Genomic DNA, 22,052 nt, shown 5'->3' with positions numbered 1-22,052 from the left:
TCATTTTACAATAAAGACAAACATTAAAGAAACTTTCCCTCTTAGACAACCTTCACATTTTCACTTTTATAAAAAGACACTTGTTAGCACTGCCACACCTCTTGGGCTTGAGGTTATTCCTCAAGTAAAGGAGTTGTTGGATGAGGGTTTGGTTCGTAAGAGGTTAAATCCTTGTGCTTTGTTGGTACCCAAAATAGGTATTATTAGGCACCAAATCCCTACAATAAGTGATATGATGAATGTGTTGAGTGTTGCAACCCTCTTTTGTAAAATCAGTCATGCACCCAACGTCTTCATGATTGATGTACATAGGGACTCATTAGGTAGGTTTGTTCTTATTTTTGGTTTTAATACAAACTTAGGTGCTCATATGGGACACCTTAGGTTTGTCGTATTTTTTTGTAGGAATAATCAACATAAAAATACAGAAAAAGGTACGCTTTATTGCATTACTTTCCTTAATTTTTTAAATAGTGATCAAGGGGTTCCCACGGACCCTAAGAGAATAAAGGTCATTCCTGATTGGCCCCCTCCACCAAGTATAAGGGAAATCTGGGGCTTCCATGACTTAACAAACTTTTACAAAAGGTTTGTCCCATATTTTTCTATACTTGTAGCACCACTCATTAAGTTGGTGAGGAACCATGTTCCCTCATGGGAAGATGTCCATGAAAGGGGTTTTCAGACCTTACCATACTCTAACATACCCAACACCACTAATACATATGTTTTTTTTACAAGTGTCGAGGGAAGGAGCCTAAAGTATGAAGAACCTCGGGATTTTAGGTCAAATCCTTTCCAAGGTGGAGGGGATGATGCAATCCTACCCCCCAAGGGTATTGGATAGAAGACTCCAAGAGGCTTGGGCTAGAGCTACTAAAGAAGGCCCTAGGATTCTCATGAACCTTAGGGTAGATTTTTGAGCCCATGGGTCAAGGTTGGATCCATTCTTCTTTGTAAATGTTAGAATTGGTTTTTCCTTTTTTTGGGCCTTGTATTTTGGTCATTCTATAGTAGATGTCAGCACATGCACTACAACCCAAAAACCTAGAGATAAGTGGACAGAAGAAGATAAGAGAAGAATCCAATATGATCTCAAAGCCAAAAACATCATCACCTCAGCCCTAGGAATAGATGAGTATTTTAGAGTGTCAAATTGTAATAATGCCAAGGAGATGTGGGATACTCTCCAATTAACCCATGAAGGAACCACAAATGTAAAAAGGTCTAGAATCAATACCCTTACCCCTGAATATGAATTATTTAGGATGAACCCTAATGAAAATATCCATAGTTTGCAAAAAAGATTTACACATATAGTAAACCACCTTGCCTCTCTAGGAAAAATCTTTCCTAATGAAGATTTGATTAATAAAGTTTTAAGATGTTTAAGTAGGGAATGGCAGCCCAAGGTAACTGCTATTTCTGAAAGTAAAGACCTCTCTTCCATGTCTCTTGCCACTTTATTTGGTAAATTGCAAGAACACAAGATGGAACTTCAACGACTTAATCAAAATGAAGAAAATGACAAAAAGAAGAGAAGTATAGCCCTTAAAGCCTCATCATCAATGCAAGACGAAAACGAAGAAGAAGATTCAGATGATGAAGAAGATTTTTCTTTCTTTGTTAAGAAATTTCAGAAATTCATCAAGAAAAGAAGAATTGACAGGCGTCAGAACTTCAATAATGGAAGAAAATCACAAGATGATTCTCAAGTCCTTAGGTGTTACAAATGTAACCAAATTGGTCACATCAAGGCCAACTGTCCTTCAAATGAAGAGTGGCCTGAGAAAAGCGAAAAGAAAAGGTTTGATGAAAGAAGAACTAAGAAAGCCTACATTGCATGGGATGACAATGATTCATCCGATGGTTCAGAAAAGGAGATTAATCTTCTAACCAAAGATTATGAAAGTGATGAGAACATCTCTCAAGAATGAAAAACAAGGAGAAAAAGCATGATCCTCATCTTTGAAGATCTAGACATTTTAATCTTGAAAAAGGTAATATCAAAACCATTATCCTATTAAAATTTCTCTTAAGTTGAAATGTTTATTCAAACAATTTGAGTATGATGACTAACAATTCTTTATTTGTTTGTTTTTTATTGTTTGAAATCATGAGTATGTTTGTTGATTGATTTCATCTTATTTGCATGAAATATTTATTCATATATTTAAATAAAATCAATATTCTTCATACTTGTGTTTTGATTGTTTTTGATAAAATTGATTATCTACATGTTTTAATGTTTTCGCATGATATGATATGTGAATTACATGATTGAGAATTATTCATAAAGTATTTTTAGTATATTTTCCTTTAAAAAGTGTTTTTGATAATCACTCAAAATTTCTTTTCTCCTAGAAAGCCTTTTAGTTTTTGTTTTTCGGCTAAAATAACCTCTGGTAATCGATTACCATAATAGTGTAATCGATTACAAGCAGTTATTTCTGGCAATGTTGTTCTCTGGTAATCGATTACCATATTTATGTAATCGATTACAACGCGTCCCTGCACCTATATATTCAAATTTCAAATTTTAAAACCTGCAACTCTTCTCTCTCTCGAAAACCCTCACCCCCAATTTTTCTTCCAGCCATATCTCACTCAATTCTTGTCCAAATCACTCCCCACAAAGCCCAAACTTCATCTTTTTTCACTCTCTTTCATTAGAACCGATTGAAATCTCGAAAAATCTCTTCAAATGGTGGAACAATCAAAGAAGCGAAAGGGCACTTCGAGTCAGAGTCAACGACATTCCGGGTCACAGGAAACGCCAATTCCTTCCTCCATTCCCTATGGATCATTGTTTTCATCAGAGGAACAACGTATACGGTACACAAACCTCTTTTCCTCTCGTTCCATTATAGACCCAAAATTCATAGATATGGATTTCTTCTCAAATGAGAGTTTTGAATGCTTTCAAGCATTTGAAAACTCCAATCTTATTTCATTTATGTCTCTGAAATTACCTGTTTATTCTAAACTAGTCAAAGCTTTTTATTCTAATTTAGAAATCCATGAAGGTGTCCTAATGTCTGAGGTTTATGGGATTAAGATAGTCATTGACCAGTCCCTATTCTATGATTTAACCCAATTGCCAAGCGAAGGTGTACCATTTGAAGGTGCACTGATTGACGATTGGAAGTTTGATTTCTCTGTACATGATGACCGCCGGTTGGTTTGCACCAACCAAGCGGATATGATCGGAAGGCTTCTTGTCGGTTCATTGGCTTTTGAAAGCCGCATCCTCCATTACCTTATTGTTCGCATCTTGCTTCTGAGATCTTCAAACCTTGCTCAGGTTTCTGAAGAAGATCTCATTGTTATGTGGGCCTTTCATAAAGGTTTACAAATTGATTGGGCACATCTTGTTAGATATCGCATGCATAAGGCATTGCGATTGAATGCTCCATTGCCCTATCCTCATCTTGTTACCCTTTTCCTTCAACACTTCAACATCCCTCTTGATTATGAACCCTATGTTCCAATCAAGAGATCTTTCCTTATAGGCGCTTCAGTCATAGCATCCTTTGGTTATCAAAAAGAGCATGATGGTTCTTGGGTGAAGAAGGGTGCTCGAAATGTTGGTGAAGAAGGACATGATGGAGAAGATTCATCTCTTCTGTCAAAGATAATGGACAAGTTTAATGGTCTTCAAACCTTTGTTGGTGAAAGGTTTGACACTTTGGAATTATAAGTGAATATGCGCTTCAATGAAATGGAGTCAAGAATCACAGAGGTTAAAGAAGATGTGTCTTACATTCGTTCAAGCTTTGATCTTCCACCACCACCGCCACCATCATCTTAGATTTCTATTTTAATATTATTAGTACTTTGATTTTCAGCCTTGTATTTTGGCTATATTATTATGATATTTGAACAATTTGTTATTTCCTTATTTGCATGGTATGTTTGAACAAATATTTAGTATGTTATTTGACTATGTGGATTTTATAATTAATCTATTCATGATTGTTGCTTCATGGTTCTTGGTTCATGATTTGGTTGATATTTTTCCATGAATGTTGTATGGATGTTTAGTTATATTTGAATACTTCAAATTTGATACGCACTTTGGCTTTTTGTTGATGCCAAAGGGGGAGAGAAATAGGGATTAAATCAAGAACTCACATGAGTAATCAACTTAATTTTAAGAGAAGCATAAATTCAAAAACAAAGGGGGAGAATGGAAATTTATGGGAGTGATCGACTAGAAAAAAGTGTGTGTGTGTTTCTTGATTTCAGAAGTTGTCATCATCAAAAAGGGGGAGATTGTAGAAGCAAAGCTTCATGATGAATCAAGATTGATTCAAAGATGTTTTGATGATAACAAATATGATGACAAAGGTGATGACAAAAAGCTCAAAGGTCAATCAAAGAATGAGTTCAAAATGTTCAAGATAGAATCAAGAACACTTCAAGACTCAAGAGGAAAGTTGAATTCAAGAATCAAGATTTAAGGATCAAGCTTCAAGAATCAAGATCAAGATTCAAGACTCAAGATTCAAGAATCAAGAGAAGACTTAATCAAGATAAGTATGAAAAAGTTTTTTCAAAAACTGAGTAGCACATGAATTTTTCTCAAAACCTTTTTACCAAAGAGTTTTTACTCTCTGGTAATCGATTACCAGACTATTGTAATCAATTACCAGTAGCAAAATGGATTTGAAAAAGTTTTTCAACTGAATTTACAATGTTCCAATTGATTTCAAAAAGCTGTAATCGATTATAATGTTTTGGTAATCGATTACCAGTGCCTTTGAACATTGAAATTCAAATTCAAATGTGAAGAGTCACATCCTTTCACATAAAAGCTTTGTGTAATCGATTACACTGATTTGGTAATCGATTACCAGTGATTATTTCTGAATAAATCAAAAGATGTAACTCTTCAAATGGTTTTTGACTTTTTCAAATTGGTTTTAAGTTTTTCTAAAAGTCATAACTCTTCTAAATGGTCCTCTTGACCAGACATGAAGAGTCTATAAAAGCAAGACTTTGTTTTGCATTTTAAATCAATCCAATCAATCTAAAACAATCCTTTACAAGCCTTGAATCTCTTTAAACTTCTTCTTCTTGTTTGTGCCAAAAGCTTTCCAAAGTTTTCTGGTTTTCTAAACCTTGAAAACTTGTGTTATTCATTCTTTTCATTATCTTCTCCCTTTGCCAAAAAGAATTCGCCAAGGACTAACTGCCTGAATTCTTTTTGTGTCTCTCTTCTCCCTTTTCCAAAAGAACAAAGGACTAACTGCCTGAATTATTTTGTGTCTCCCTTCTCCCTTGTCAAAGAATTCAAAATGACATAATCTGAGAATTCTTTTGATTCTTCCCTTTCTCATATACAAAATATTTCAAAGGACTAACCGCCTGAGAATTCTTTTGTATCCCCATTCACAAAGTTTCAAAGGTTTAACCGCCTGATAACTTTGTCTTAACACATTGGAGGGTACATCTACTTGGGTTTGACTGAGAACAAGAGATGGTACATCTCTTGTGGATCAGTTCTAGTGGAAGGTACATCCACTAGGTTGTTCAAAGAGAACAAGGGAGGGTACATCCCTTGTGGATCTTTGCTTGTAAAAGGATTTTTACAAGGTTGAAAGAAATTTCAAGGACCGCAGGTTGCTTGGGGACTGGATGTAGGCACGGGTTGTTGCCGAACCAGTATAAAAACTCTTGTGTGTTTGTCTCCTTCTTCCCTACTCTTTTACTTTCCGTTGTGCATTTTAATTTCCGCTTTTTCTTTTGATTAAGTTTCTCTTCTACTCCTTATTCTCTTAACAACATAGTAAAAGCCTTAGAAGAGTAAATTTTTAATTAGTAAAGGTTTAGGAATAATTAATTCAACGCCCCCCTTCTTAATTATTCTGAGGCCACTTGATCCAACACTACCTCCACAAGACGAGCGTACTCCTTCTCATCCTCCTCAAAGAGATGATTCCTCAGCCCTTATGAATGAAGTTCTTTCAGAATTATGGGGTCTCCGCATGTATGTTGGCAAACGCTTTGATTCCTTGGATGGTTGCTTTGAAGGAATGGATACCTATATCACGTAGCTTGAAGAGGATGTGACTTATCTTCATCGGTGCTTCGACCTTCCACCACCTTCCTAGTTTTAGATCATTATTATCTTTTATTTTAAGTCGTGTAGTTGGCTATGCTTTTTAAGTTATCATTCTCTGAACTTTAGTTATATTTCGGTATTTGGCACTTAGTATTTTATGACTGGATTATATTTGGTTTTGGCTTATGAATGATTATGTGAACTTTAGTTATCATTTTCTTCCATCTTGTGTTGCTTACCACGTTCTTTGGCTTTTTGATGTTGCCAAAGGGGGAGAGAAACAAAGTGGTTTAGAAGCTTAGAAATCAAGTGATCATGTGATCATTAAGTCCAAAACATAGGGGGAGTATAAAATGAGTGAACGCAACATTATCTCTCTTGCATATACTTTGTCTTGTATCTTGATTTCAGGAATTAAATTGTCATCATCAAAAAGGGGGAGATTGTAGAAGCAAAGACTTTGCCTTTAATGTTTTGATGATGCCATATGATCATGATGTTTTGATGCCATGTGAACATGTGCTTCTCAAGTTAAGACCAAGACAAAAATCCAAGAGATTCAAGATACATCATAAAGAAGATCTCTAGTGATTTAGGAAGGGAATTCCAAATTGAAACAACAAAAGGTTTGGCCAAGAAATTTAAGCTAAAATGTCTTTTTCAAGAGATTTACTCTCTGGTAATCGATTACCAGAGGATGTAATCGATTACCAGTGGCCAAAATGATTTATAACAACCATTAGAGATTTAAATTCAAATTTTACACTGTGTAATCGATTACACATGGATGGTAATCAATTACTAGCAGTTACTGAACGTTTTGATTCAAATTTTAAAGCCTGTAATCGATTACACAAGTCTTGTAATCGATTACCAAAGGAGATTTTCAGAAAATTATTTCCAAGGGTCACATCGGTTTAAATGGTTTTTACATGGCCATAAAAGGTCTATTTTTATGTGACTTGGAACACGAATTTGCTTAGAGTTTTTCAGAACAAAAAGGTTTTATCCTCTCAAAAAGAAAAATCATCTTATCCTCTTAAAAATTCCTTGGCCAATACACTTGCAATTCAATAAGGAATTATTTTAGTGCTTAATTGTTCAATCTATCTCTTTCAAGAGAGATTTTTTCTTCTCTTCATCTTATTTCTAAAAAGGTATTAAGAGACTGAGGGTCTCTTGTTGTAAAGTAATATGAACACAAAAGAAGGGTAGTCCTTGTGTGGTTCAGAACTTGTAAAGAGCTTTTGCAAGATAGTGGAACTCTCAAGCGGGTTGCTTGGGGACTGGACATAGGCACAAGGGTGTGGCCAAACCAGTATAAATCTGAGTTTGCATTTTCTCTTCCCTTAAACTCCTTTATTTATTATTGCTTATTGCTTCTATTCAGTAGTATTAATTTGCATAATTCTTTAGGAGTTCATTTTGAAAGAAATCTTGGGATTTGGGTTTAAATCAAAATAGAATTTTTAATCTTGAAAAGTTTGTGATATCTTAATTCAACCCCCCTTCTTAAGATATCTAAGGCCACTTGTCTGACACTTAGTACGTCCATTTTGTGTGTTTAATAATCATTTTCTCTCAATTTCAGGTTAATTAGGCAAGTTTGTGAAGTGTTGATTTTCACCCTCTCGCTAAGCCAATCTTCCGGCTTAACGAGCCATCCGTTGAGCACAACACTCCTCGGCTGAGCGCGAGGAAGAATCTGGGAGAAGGATGAGCTGTGCATTTGCGTTAAGTGAAGGGTCATCCAGAGAAGCACACCACTTCAGTCCATCCGCTGAGTGAGAAAAACACGCGCTAAGTCGAAATCCACTAATGAACGCTAAGCGGTTCAGAGTTGGGCTAAGCGCGCAAGCAGGAACAAAGCCACTTATTTAAGCTTGAAACCAAAATTTGGAGTGGAGTTTGGGCCTTTTCTTGAAGTTGCATGTCTAGGGTTTTCTAGAGAGAGAAAGGTCCAAGTTCTAGAGAGTTTGAGAGATTTTGCAGTGTGAAGACCCGCAGAGAATTGAGCTTGAAGAGGAAGTCGCATTAAAGAGCTTGAGATAAGTTTGTGAGTGATTGTGAGGTCCTAGAGGTGGAGGAGACATCCTCACCACTTGTATTTCTTCAATCCTTCATCTTTCTCTTCTTTTTGTTGTAAAGGAAGCTTCCTAGTTATGGAGAGCTAAATCCTCTGTTGGTTCTTCCTTATAGGTACTTGATGTAAATACCTGTATATCTATTTAATGATGTTTTGTGTGTTTACTATGCTATCAGAACTTCATTCTATCATGCTTTTGCCTTGATCATGTAGATGCATGTGTTTTTAGGATCATTCAATAGTGGAAACTGGTCTGATTCTTAGAACTTGATAGGACGGGGCTAGTTTATCGTATTATCACGAGGGATCGGGGTATGATAACCTAATTGTTATATGTTTATCTTAATGCTGTTCTAGTCGAGTTTAGTCCAACAAGAGGAATCTGCGGACGATGCCTGATCAGGATTAGGCTAGACTATCATGAGGAATCGGGGTTTAGCATTTCAGGAGACACCATAGAACACCTGAGCATTGTTAAGTAGAGAATATCTTTTTAACATCAGGCACCTACTAGGAAGACCAACGTGTTGTCTACTTGTCTTTACGCATCATTACTCACGTGATTTTCCTTTTTAATAGTTAGTTTATACACTTGTTCATAGTAAACACATCTCTTTTTATACTAGACACTTATTCACTGAAGTAGCTTTACCAAGTAACACAAGTTCCCCGAGAGTTTGATACTTGGTTCTTACTGTTTTATACTACTTGCGCGATCCGGTGCACTTGCCGCGACCAAACAATAAGAAGCTTAGAGAAGAAGTTTCAATGAAGGAAGAGAACGAGAGAAAGAGGGGGGGGGGGGACAAAATTAAAGGAGAAAAAGAGGGAGAGAAGTTGAACTTTGAAGTATGTCTCACAACTTTCACATTCATCAAAGTTACAACAAGGGTTACACATGCTTCTATTTGTAGCCTAGGTAGTTTCCTTGAGAAACTTCCTTGAGAAGCTAAACCTTAGCTACACACCCCCCTCTAATAGCTAAGTTCACCTCCTTGAGAAGCTTTCTTGAGAAGCTAGAGCTTAGCTACCCACACCCCTCTAATAGCTAAGCTCACCTTCTTGAGAAGCTTCCTTGAGAAGTTAGAGCTTAGCTACACACACCCCTCTAATGCTAAGTTTACCTCCTTGAGATGGGAAGCTAGAACATAACTACACACACCCCTCGAATAGCTAAGTTCACCCCCATGCCAAAATACATGAAAATACAAAAAAATCTCTACTACAAAGACTACTAAAAAATGTCTTGAAATACAAGTCTAAAATCCTATACTATTAGAATGGCCAAACTACAAGACCCAAAAGAAGGAAAACCTATTCTAATATTTACAAAGAAAAATGGACTCAACCTTGGCCCATGGGCTCAGAAACTACCCTAAGGTTCATGAGAACCCTAGGGCCTTCTTCAACAGCTCTAGGCCAATCCTCTTGGAGCCTCTGCTCATGGCTCTGGTGACTAGTCCCTTCCTAGGGAGGATTGCATCAATCAGTACTTCTCATGGATAGCTACAAACAGACTTGCATCTTCTTATGCATATAGCTCTCACTTTCTAATGTGTGCCCTTAGTGAATGTGGCAACATATGGAAAATGGTTTTGATGTTGTCTAAGTTATGCTTTCTGAGTCATTTTGAACCATTTTGATGTTGAAAATATCAGAGTCAAGGTCTTCATTATTTTGATGTAGACTCTGACATAACTTCATTCTGATATTGGATGCTCTTTATGTAACCTTCAGTAAGTCTTCTATGTAAGGTCTTGTTGTTCACTATCTTGCCAAGAACTAAGTACTCAGTGGGAAACAACTTTGCTAGCTATCCTAACCCTTTATAAGCATCATTCTGAGCACTTCAAAATGAATGAACATGTCTACTTCTTAAAGTCATAAACACTGAAACACTTAAGCAGAATATTAGTTATCACTTAAACCTTTCATCCTTTCAATTTGCATTTTTAATGATTTGTCATAATTAAAAACAGGGATGTGGATTCAACAATATTATCATAATTTTTCTTTTATTGGGAATACATATTTTTTTTTTGAGTAGATGAAAGGGTAGGAAATCTTGTCAACATTTTTTTTGAGATGGGAACTCTTGCCAACATATATAAATATAAATATCTACTAAAGTTTTAATGAGTAGATAATCAATTTATCTTTGAACTTTGTAATTATTTATTATTCAATTTTATAACAAATATGTAAAATAATGAATGAGGATGGAAATATTTGACAAAAAAATTAATGTTATCTTGAATTTTGAAAATGCTAAATAAATATGAACAAATTTTCATTAAAAACCTGACACACAAACAAGGGAGTCTTATATTTTATATCATTAAATATGTTTATTATATAAATTGTGTAGCATTATTTTTTTCTCACTTTAACTATAGTATATTTCCTTCTATCTTTATTATAAGGTCGTATTAATTTTTTTTCTATGAATCTAAGGTCCTACTAACTAATTCATCAAGATTTAAAAAGTTAGTTAATTTTACTTGAAAACATTAAATTTGTATTTTTATAATTTTGAAACTGACTTTACTTAAGAACATTTTTGTAAAAAATAATCATGACATTTTAGATTGAACCTTATAATAAGAACCAAATCACACTTTTTAATTTGAACCTTGTAATATTATAATTGAATTGAGAGTGTGCAATGTTATACAATTAAAAAAGTTTATTTCTTTGAAGCATTTAAAACATATGATTGTTTTATTCTTAAAATAATTTTATGAAAGATATTTATTAAGAGAGTTCATGGAATCAAATTGATCCTATGAACCCTACAATCCAAATAAAATTAATTAAATTAGTTCATGTCCATTTGGTTAATTAATTTTTTTACTGTAAATTTAAATAAGGCAATTTTATTTCAACTTGATGTCTCACACTAAAATAACCCAATCTTAATTATATTAATTTGATTTATGTTAAATAAAATAATTTTAAAATCAAACTACCTAATTAAATATAATCCATTCAAGTTTAACTTTAACCTAAATTGAAACCAATCCAATTCATGAAGACTCTTAATATTTATACAACACATGATTTTGCAAGTATATATTTCTTATGAGAGAAATACAAGCCACATTAACTTGTTAAAAAAGTATAAAAAGGAAATTGATAGATAGATTTAATTAAAAAAATTTGTTTGAATTTATATTTTCTAAAATTTGTTTATGTATATTAAGAATAAAAATGTATCTACCTTGATTTTAAAAGAACTTAAGTCTACATGGTATTTTCATCAATATATTATATATAAATTAGATTTCACTTTTTTTAAGTGAATTGATGTATAAATTTAACTTAAATATCACTTTACTTTCTCATTTTACATAAATTCTTAGTTTAAAAGAATTAACTATTTTCCGCAAAGAAAATTAACTAATTGATAATCAAGTCTTGAATAGTTATTGATAATCAAGTCTTAGACATTCAATAAATGCTATGATTGAAAACTGATATTATTATTATTAAACCATAGTCTAAAACTATTAGTTATAAATTAACCTTAGTTAAGATTTAGAGTCCCAATGCATATAGAAAAAAGGGATGTTGGGGTTAATAATAAAAAAAAAAGAAGAGGAAAAACCAAAGGGCTCAAAACTTGCCATTTTCACAAGTATTTTTGGGGCAATTAGAGATTCTTCTTCGGGTGGTTTTGACAGATAGGTCATTTTGTGCCGTGCATGGTGATGGTCTTCTCTGATTGAAATTCCACACACTGCCTCCTCTCTCCAATTTGGTAATTTCACTTTTTAATTTTCATTCCATTTTCTTTACTTTGCTTTTACTTTACTGTCCTTCTCTTCGTTACTGCGCAAAAATCCTGTTCTTCGGATTCGCGTTGCGATTCGGTCTAGGGTTTCAGTTCAACGCGCACTGAATCCGATTGCGGAATTTCCAGCTCTGTATTTCGGTTGTTACGTGTCGTTTGAAAAATGCATGTCCCTGTAGATCCATGGCGAGCTTCTTTACTCTCTGAAATGGCGAGGTTCCGTTTTTTTTTTTTTTTTTTTTTTTTTTATTCCGTTGTTGATAAGCTTCGTTTGTGCCCTGGGTTTTGTTAATTTGATGATTTGTGATATCAATCAACATGTTCAATTTTGTGGTTTTATTTATTTATCTTAAATATATTTTTTATAGTTTTTTTTTCTTTTCCTTTTTTTTGCTGAATGTTCAAATTTGGTACTTTTGAATCCATGGTCCATGATGCTAGCTAGCTACCTCGAGTTTTGAAATGCAGTTTGATATTGTGATATTATTGTCCCCAAACGGGAAAAGTAGTGGTTCACTTTATTGAGCTGAGTTTTCAAGTGCTTATGGAAGTGGTGTTAGGTTTTATATGTTCTAGCAGCAGTGGGACTGGGAATGGAGCTGCTAATCGCTTCTTGATAGTGTGAATAAGTAATAAGTAGTGTTTTATGTGTTCATATCATTTTGTATTTCATTTCCTTGTAGATCTGTCCTTCCCTCTTTTAAAGAAAATTGTACTATGTGAGGAATGCTAACAAGTAGCAACACATGCTCTGATATTCTCCTTCCGACACGCACCCGCACCCGCACTTTACTATTAGTTGAAAATTTTATGTAGGACCCACTATAATTTGGTCTTGCTGTCTTACATAAATTTCAATGAAAGTAAATAAAGATTGTGCTGGAAAGGGTGTGTTGTTAACATTTTTCATTAATATATAGCACATGCTTGGAAGTCTGTTGAACTTGATCTAACTCAGTGTTGGTGAGCATCTAAAGGAAGGAAATTGTAGACTATTTTTGTTTTTTGGTTCATAGGGAGGAGTCAAACTCCGTTACTAGGGGTTTACAACAACTCGCACACACTGCTCAACCAAATGAATTTGATCCCCTTGATTGTAGACTATGTTTACAGGATGCGTATAGATTCCTTAAAAGTATGTCATAATGTGTGACTAGAATTCTCTTGAACATGTGAGTTGTCTAGTTGCTCTACCTTGAAAAAGTATAAATTAACGGATGACACTTGAAAATGCTACTAACCATTGCAATATTCTGTCTGTCTATCATTTTATTAGAAAGAAAGAAAGAGCTGCTTAGGAATGGTATTTATCAAACCATAGTAGATATGACGCTTGGAGGAGCAGCAGGGTGCCGCGGTGCCGTGCTGCTATTGCACACTATTAACTACTATGAATCAAACTAAACTTAAGAGAATAAGTTTTTATTTTTACTTGTTAAATTTAACATTTTCAAGTTTCATGTTTTGTCAAAACATTTAGAATTGTAATGTATGATATCCAATGTTGTTAATGGCGGATGGCGGTTCATGGCGGAAAGTCAAAAATCCGCCATAAAAATATGGCAGATGGCGTAGCGGAAAATGGCGGATGTCATGGCGGACAAAAAAAAAAATATATATATATATATAAACTCATTGAAATTGAAAAAAACAAAGGATTGCATTCAAATAAACTAAAAAAGTTTGATGAGTTCATACAATAATCAAGTACCAACACCAAATAAACTCATTAAAAAGAGGACTGAACAGAAAAAAAAAATTGTGGTGTCAAATAGAAAAAAAAAATTAAAAATGGGACTGTCGAAAGTAAATGGGGGGTGTCAAATAGAAAAACGGAAAAAAAAGCTGCAGACAACAAAAAGGGGTGTCAAGCAGCAAAAACAAAAAAAAAGGCTTTGGCCCACCCACCAGTATAAGTCGCGGTCGCGGTTCTGGCTGGGTCGTCTTCTCCGTTCGCGTTGCCGTCGTTCACGCTGTGTTCGTCGCCGTCGTTCGCGTTGCCGTGGATGGTCGCTGCCGTGCTCGTCGCCGCCGTGGGTCGTCGCTGGTTGCAGGTGTGGGTGGTTCCGAGGTCGTGGCTGGTTTGCAGGGGTTGTGGGTCGTCGCTGGTTGCATGGGTCGTGCTGTGTTGGAGCTTCGAGGTCGAGGTTTGCAGCTGTGTTCTGAAAGGTAGGGGGGGGGGTCATGGTTTTCATTAAGTTTCCGGGTAGGGTTGGGTCGGGTCAGCCCAACTCCTACCGCGGACAAAAAAAAACAAATTCCGCCATTTTCTGCCTCGCCACCACATCCGCCATGGCGCCGCCATCTTTAACCCGCCACGCCACCGCTATTCGGTGGCGTTTTTTCAGAAAACCGCAACGCAACTCCGCCATGGCCACCATTTAACAACACTGATGATATCTAACATATTGATGTTTCAATTTTGGTCATTTTCTTCTCACTCCATTCCTTGGAATCTTCAGTTTGTATTTCTGACAGTTAGAGACTCAGTTCAATAAATTTTTTAAAACTTTCCTTCTCTTTTGGTTTTGATGACCATTGACTGGGGTTGGCTTGCCAAGATATTTAGACAATATAAAATGGTGGATACTTATTGTCTATTTATTTTCCAAGATGTTTAAACTAGATATTTTGAAGAATAAATGCACTTCCTGTTCCTGTTCCTGAGGTAAACACTTTATTTTGAGAAGTTGTATAGGATCTCATTTGTTAAAATGACCTTGTGAAATCTGCCATATAATTTGGTTTTGGAACCTACAGCATTTGAAAGGAATCTTGGATGATAGAAAACTTGACCATGGGTCTTATCCTAGACGGTAAGAAAATTTTGAATTACTTACCACCATAGGTTTTTTTATTAATAGTTTTGAATATCTGTAACACAATATTGAATTTTTGGTTTACTTATAATTGTTGATTCACTAGGATCTTAAGAATTTTTGTAGCATGTTTCATTTTTTCCTTCTGTGGTTTTGGTGCACAATTGAAGGTTCATCAAACAAGGGTTTTATGGAATCCAACACTGATAGTTAAAATCTTGTCTTTTAGCTATGTGAGGAAGCAACATATTAAGAGCTGAGCCTGATACGACTGGGAAAACATGGAGTGCAACAAAGATGAGGCAGCTAGGGCCAAAGAAATAGTAGAAATAGCAGTTAGGGCCAAAAAGATGACATACGCACTTGTTGCTATCTTTCTCATGTTTTTTCCCCTTCTTTCTCTCACCCCCTCTCCTTTTCCCTCTGTCGCTTTTGCCAAATCTTGCTATGCTTGTCTTCTAACCTCTCTCTTACTGTCTAAGGTATCGTTCTCATTTCTGATTCCCAAACAGACACTATCATTATTTGATTCTTCAACCAACCTTTCCTTGATCCGGATTCAGATTCCTGGCATGTTTTTGATCCGATCTGTTTCATATTGGATCCAAATTCGAACATTCAACCCTTGATTCCACGATCCTCTCTGAATTTCACTTTGAATTTGCTTTTCGAATCGATGGTTACAGTTCCTTAGAGAGTTCAATTATTAAAAAAGGTTTTGATCCCCAAACTTTTTTTTAAAAAAAAATTCATGATACTGTCTTGATTGGATAATTATATTGATTAATAATGACTATTCATCGTGGTTTTTGAATTTGTGAACTTGCCTTTTTTATTTATTATTTATTTGTTTTGAGTTCAATTATTGTTGGGATTTGAGAGCATTTGTGTGATTTGCTAGGTACACCGGTTAGATGGTATGCAGCAGTTGTGTAAGGTCTTTGGTTGTTCAAGCTGGAACCTTCGTCAACAGAGTGAGAATCAACGAATTTGGGAGGAGTTTGCTGGCGGTTCAGAGTTTTTCTCATTGGCCGATTCGTGAATACAAGACAATCACAGGGATGATGGTTGATACGGGTTCTATGTCAAGTGCTGGACCCCTTGTTGATATGATGCCAGAGAAAGATGATGATGGTCGATTTGCTAGTGGAGGGTGGAAAAGGTGAATATGATTCTCACAACTTGCTTTCAACTTGAGCTGACATGTTGAAAACTGTATATCTGTTAATGGTCATAGATGGAGTCTTTACTTTGTTGCCTTGGTACTATGGTTTAACATCCCTATTGACCGTTGGAGTTAAGCATTTACAGGGTTAGGAGTTCCAACAGCCTCTGAGTTGGGTTATTAGATTTTAGATTTGAAGAGAACTATGATTTGAAAAAATCAGTTCTATGATTAGGACTGTTATCTGGAAGTTCCTTTTGGAGATGCTTTTTTGTTTGGCTTTATAAGGAAAGTTATTCTTGATTACATCAACTTACCCAAAAAGTGATTGACATTTATTATTAGTTTATACTAGATGATGGGGAAATTTTGAAAACAAGAGAGGGTGTTAGGGTTATATCACTGCCAAAATAACCTTTGGCTGTTGAAAGCAAGATTTACAAAGGCCTAATGAAATTTTTGAAGACCCCGCATATCAAAGTCAATGACATAGTGCAATCTAATGAAGCACACCATGGGTGGCCATTTCTAAGGGTTCTTAAATCATTAGGTTCATGCGCTGGCTTATCTTTTGTTTATTGAACTGTGTTTCTTTTTGCTCAATAAAAGCAACAACAAAAACCCTTATCCCTACAAGGTGGAAACTGGGGAACCAAAAAACAAGATGACAATGACAATAAAAAGAAAACATAAATAGAGCTAACCTCCCATGCCTCAATATAATGAATATGTTAGAGAAACCTCCCTTAAAAGGTCAAGTTCTTTTTGTGGAAGGTAATACTATTATTGTGGTGGAAGCCGGAATTTTAATAACTTATACTTGAAAGTTGAAATTAAGGAGTTAAATAATAATATTTCTTTATAATCCTTGTAATTTTCTTAGCTAAATTCATCTTTATTCACCCATATTATGATACAAATTGATGTAAAATTTTAGTTTAGACTTGCATTGAAAGAATGGAATTATTGAATAATTTGATTTGCTTGACTGGCTGGATTTGGTGTACTTTATACTTTTGCTGATCTATATTGTGATCAAATAAATGGTACTTATTTCATTGAATTTTTATTTGGCAGTGAAGATGGAAGACTTAGCTGTGGTTATTCAAGTTTTAGGGGAAAGAGAGTGACAATGGAAGATTTTTATGATATTAAGACATTGAAGATTGGTGGCCAATCAATATGCTTATTTGGAATATTTGATGGTAAGATTTTCTACTACATCACTTGCACGGGAGAAATATAGTTCTATAATCTCAGTGATTGCACTCCTGTTCATCTGTTATGCAGTTTTGGTAATATACTTTAATAAATTTTAAAATTCCATACAGGTCATGGTGGTTCTCGTGCTGCTGAGTATTTAAAGGAGCATCTTTTTGATAATCTCTTGAAGCATCCAAATTTTTTGACAGATGCCAAATTGGCTATAAGTGTGTTTGCTTTCTCTCATTTATTTTCATGAATGTCTCGTAATATCTTTTGTTTATTTGTTTATTATTTGTTATTTTGTTAATGCTTTCATGTGTGTTCCAACTTTGTTGAAAGTGTTTAATGCATACCCATCACGCGTTTGTTGTATATCCTTCCTTACGGGGTCTGTGGCCAGATTCCTGCATGGAATGTTCTTCCATTATCAGTTTTTGCAATTATAATAATCTCTGCAAGCTTGCAGGTGAAACATATCAACAGACTGATGCTAATTTTCTGGATTCCGAAAAGGACACCTTCAGGGATGATGGATCTACAGCTTCAACAGCAATTTTGGTTGATAGCCATCTTTATGTAGCTAATGTTGGAGATTCTAGGACTATAATATCAAAAGCTGGTAAAGGTACTATTTATATAACCTACTATTTTATGATATCTTCATTTTATTGTCACTATTAATTAACAATAATATTGGTAGAGTTTAAGTTCGCATATCCTTTTTAGATTCTGATGCAGTATTTGGTTATATTAGTCAAATTTCTTTTTTTAAAATGAAAAAAAAGTGTTTATATCTTAATGATGTGATGTTGGGGAAAAGCTGCTTGATAATGTAAATACTGAGATCATGTGGAAGATAGAGCATTTCAGACAAGAGTCCTTGTCTGGTCATATGATAGATTTTCTACTATAGTTCCACTTGAATACATTTTAGAAATAAGAATGATATCTTGAATTAATTTTTTTTTTTTGGCAGCAATTGCTCTCTCTGAGGATCATAAGCCAAATAGAAGTGATGAGCGGAAGAGAATTGAGAATGCTGGTGGTGTTGTCATGTGGGCAGGTGAGATACAATATTTCAAGCATATAAATAGCATCATTCAATAGTTCTGTTAATATTCTATTTCTGCCACATATAGTGCAACATACAATGGGGATGGGTCATTAGTAGCTTGAGATTTGAAGTGATTTGGTGGTGACATTAGAAGCTTGAGCTGACTCTATCTTGGATCATTTTTATTAGGGGTTATATTGGCAACTTGGCATAATAATATGGATGGAATTATGTTCTGGGTGATGGCCATGCCAAATGTTTGCCCACCTTTTATCCGTAAAATTTTGTTATCTTTTATTCTATCGTATGAGTACATGGAAATTTATAGAAGTTCGTTGGTTCAGTCCTTTTATTAAATTTTATTTTGCTACTCTTGAACAAAATATATGTCATTATCACTTTGGTACAAGATAGCCAAAAGATCCTACCTTGAATTGGATTGGAAAGGCAGAGGGAACTCTTAAGTTGTGTAATAATATGGACAGTATGTTCTTTCCTAAAATATAAAAATATATCCATACATATTGTTCGTGCATAACTGCATATAACATAAATAAGAATAATAGCTTTTAAATTGTTACTAACATTTAGTTAAAACTTACACCGAAAAAGGATAAGGTTACATATGACTTATACAAGTCACAAACTCACAACATAAGCTTAAGTTGCAATTTAAATGCCTATATAGATGGCATATGCCAAATAAAACTCAAAACACCAATAGAAAACAGTCCAACTCTAGATCTCTTCTCTACTCTAGCAAATAATTCAGTGCAGCAAAACAGGCCAGAGAAGCAAAACCCCAGTCAAACCAGCACCAACATAGAGAAGGAAGGCAAGAAAACCAATGTAGTATCCAAATGGCCAGGAGTTGGTTAAAATTTAAACCAAAAACCTAGCTGAACCAGAACCCAGAGAATATCATATCAAACATATCAGAGACTGTGGAATCCTTATCTTGGATAAACATGGTGGCAGTGTTTCCGCAGAATCTTTATCTTGACACTCTTTTTTTTTAATTTTTGGTTCTGCTTTTTTTTTTTTTTTTCTGTTCAGTCCTCTTCTACTAATTACAAGAAGAGGATTATGTTGGGATTGGAGAAGATGATTAGAGCCTCAACCTTTACTTTGCACTTTGCATTATGCTTTTATCCTTTTGTTATTTTGAACTCTTGAATGAGTTTATTTGGTGTTGGTTATTGTGTGAACTCATGAAACTTTTTTAGTTTATTTGAATGCAATCCATTGTTTTTTTAATTTTTTATTTATATTTATTTTTTATCTATTGTTTTGTTAATATATATATATATATATATATATTTTTTTTTTTTTTTTTTTTTTTTTTTTTTTTTGTCCGCCATGACTTCCGCCATTTGCCACTACGCCATCCGCCATATTTTTATGGCGGATTTTTGGTTTTACGCCATGAACCGCCATCCGCCATTAACAACATCGGATCCCACACAATCTCTCCAGAACAAATTTGAGCATGATAGGATTGCTGGGTGCCTCCAAAATCCCATCTGATCTCCTATGAATAAAAATATAAGATCACATTTTTGACTATCATGCATCGATGTGTTTCGGGCACATGGGCAGTAATTAAGTGGATGATACCTGCTGTGCTTCAGGACAAATGAACTTAAAACATTTGTATTACATGTTCCATGTTTTGCTAAAATCACTAGTTCAAGTAGGTGTTGACTTATTTAGTATTGACATCAGATTGATTTATACAAATAGTTATCCATGTTCTGAACCTGTACATAAATGGAAATCATGCTTCATATCTTCACCTGAAAACCATGCCAACCATCCAAATGATGGAATGTTTAGTTTGGGTAGGTGATTTTACATCTGTTTATTTTGCTGTCCAGGTACTTGGAGGGTAGGAGGGGTGCTAGCAATGTCTCGTGCCTTTGGTAACCGCATGCTGAAGCAGTTTGTAGTAGCAGAACCTGAGATCCAGGTGATCCTTGATTACTGTGTGCAATCTGAGTATATAGTCTATTAATTGCTAGAGATGATTCACTCTAATAATTATTTTCACTGTATGGATTAATAACTTTCTAGTTTTATAAGTGAATAACTTGGTAGAAGAAAGTTTAATAATGATGCAATTCTAGCTTTCAGGGGCCAAATTAAGTATTCTATTTATTAACGAGTATAATACAAGCATAATCATATTACAAAAAAATGTATCAAAGTTTTAAAACCTATTATTAATTTAGGAGTTACTAATTAGTCCTTGTGATTAGGAAGTTCCTTTTTTTATCATGTGATTATTGACAAAAGAAGTACTGAATCAAATCATGGGAAAGATATTGACAATTAGAGAGAAAAAATGACCAACCCACTAATACAATGTAATTCTTGTAAGAATATAAGAAAATATCCAATAATAACTTGATCATATCTTAGTATCTTATTGTATCTTAGCATGATTCAGACTTTAGAGTATTCAATAATATCTAGATCATAGTAATCAATGATATCTTAGTATCTTATTGTATCTTAGCATGATTCAGACTTTAGATTATTCAATAATATCTAGATCATAGTAATCAATGGCGTGCTGTGCTATAGCGGAGTACTGGAGCAGACCTAGTTTGTTATTGGATTCAAATAGCAAAGCGATTTCCAATAGTACCATTGCGGCTGCAATAGCCAGCCAAAATTGCAGCTTTTCATGTGTTATAGCTGCACTACCAGGTTTCAAAAACCCAATTTTACCCCTAGAACAATGTTGTTTAGGTCTTCTCTTTGGTTAAACTTGTGATTTCTCTCCCAATTTCTGATGATTTTTTGCTTTTCAAACATAATCAAATTTGAAACCCTTCCTTGCCATTCCACCAAGAGTTACCTATGTTCCTTCATACTGTATAGGACTATTTCTTTCCTGTGTTTCATTCTTTCTTCTTCCTTTAAACTTCCCAATTCATATTTTGCTAATTTTTATCTCATTTGTTATGTTATTTTTCTGTTAATTTTACCAACATCTTTAACTTCTTTGTACTTCATTAGTATGTTCTTATTGCTCCTAGATTGATGGTGAGTGTATGTGTAAACTGTGACTTGTTATATAACATGGATTTCACCATCATCTTTAACTTTTTGATTTCATTACTATGTTTTTTATTGATCCTAAAATTTTGACGGTGATTGTGTGTAAATTGTGACTTGTTATTTATTTATCATGAAATTTCTAAAATTTTGGTTTTTTTAAGTATTTATTTGTGTAGTATAAATTATTCAGTTTGTATTATAATTATAATATTCAAAATATCAGCCATTTTGCTTCCAACTATATGCACCGTCATTTGAGATTGATAACTATGATCTAGATTGCATTTTCATATTTCATGGTATCTTAAAGGTTATCGCTTGGAATTAGTTTCCATGTTTCCTAATATGAGTAATATCCTATGATTTATTTTCTTATTTAGTATTGGTTAATATAAATAAGGATTAGTGCTTAAGGTTTTATTAAATATGAACAACATAAATACATAATCACAATATTAAGAGAATATTACTGGAAGTCTTTCTTTGCTCAATTTCTTCCCTCAATACCTAAAATCCTACAATTTCAGCATATCCAATAATAGATATCATCATTCATGACCTATCCCATCACTAAGAAATTACTGAGCTTCCTAAAATTCCAATTTCTACTTAATTTCCCTGATTATTTTTTCAAATTATTCATTACTGACATGATTGTCAAGCTTCCTAAAATTTGGAGTTCTATTTTACTTTCATGATTTTTCTTTCAAATTAGTCATCTCTCCTGCTGGTTTATCTTTCTAGTATTTTTCTTCTCTAGTCAAAAAAGCATCCCTGGTCACTAATTGCCTGTACT

At 34.3% G+C, this 22,052-nt stretch overlaps 1 protein-coding gene across 4 annotated transcripts in view; it reads left to right on the top strand.

Moving 5' to 3' along the window:
* LOC100805795 (probable protein phosphatase 2C 76) overlaps nt 1-22,052 on the top strand; it is a 34,949-nt gene that overhangs the window by 8,261 nt on the left and 4,636 nt on the right. The window contains exons 1-7 of one of the 4 annotated variants that reach the window (XM_003541438.4): nt 11,706-11,913; nt 15,667-15,927; nt 17,008-17,135; nt 17,262-17,360; nt 17,603-17,761; nt 18,113-18,199; nt 20,068-20,159. In XM_003541438.4, coding sequence (XP_003541486.1) covers nt 15,680-15,927; nt 17,008-17,135; nt 17,262-17,360; nt 17,603-17,761; nt 18,113-18,199; nt 20,068-20,159 — 813 coding nt within the window. In that variant the 5' untranslated portion in view covers nt 11,706-11,913; nt 15,667-15,679. Of the gene's footprint in view, nt 1-11,705; nt 12,163-15,666; nt 15,928-17,007; nt 17,136-17,261; nt 17,361-17,602; nt 17,762-18,112; nt 18,200-20,067; nt 20,160-22,052 lie in introns of those variants that run through there. The other 3 variants (XM_014765254.3, XM_006593688.4, XM_006593689.3) reach the window with 3 other exon arrangements.

The sequence above is a fragment of the Glycine max genome, chromosome 13 (genome assembly GCF_000004515.6).
Source record: "Glycine max cultivar Williams 82 chromosome 13, Glycine_max_v4.0, whole genome shotgun sequence".
In the NCBI taxonomy this organism is placed as follows: Eukaryota; Viridiplantae; Streptophyta; class Magnoliopsida; order Fabales; family Fabaceae; genus Glycine; species Glycine max.
The sequence above is the reverse complement of the archived record's forward strand: the minus strand, read 5'-3'. Positions and strand labels throughout refer to the sequence as shown.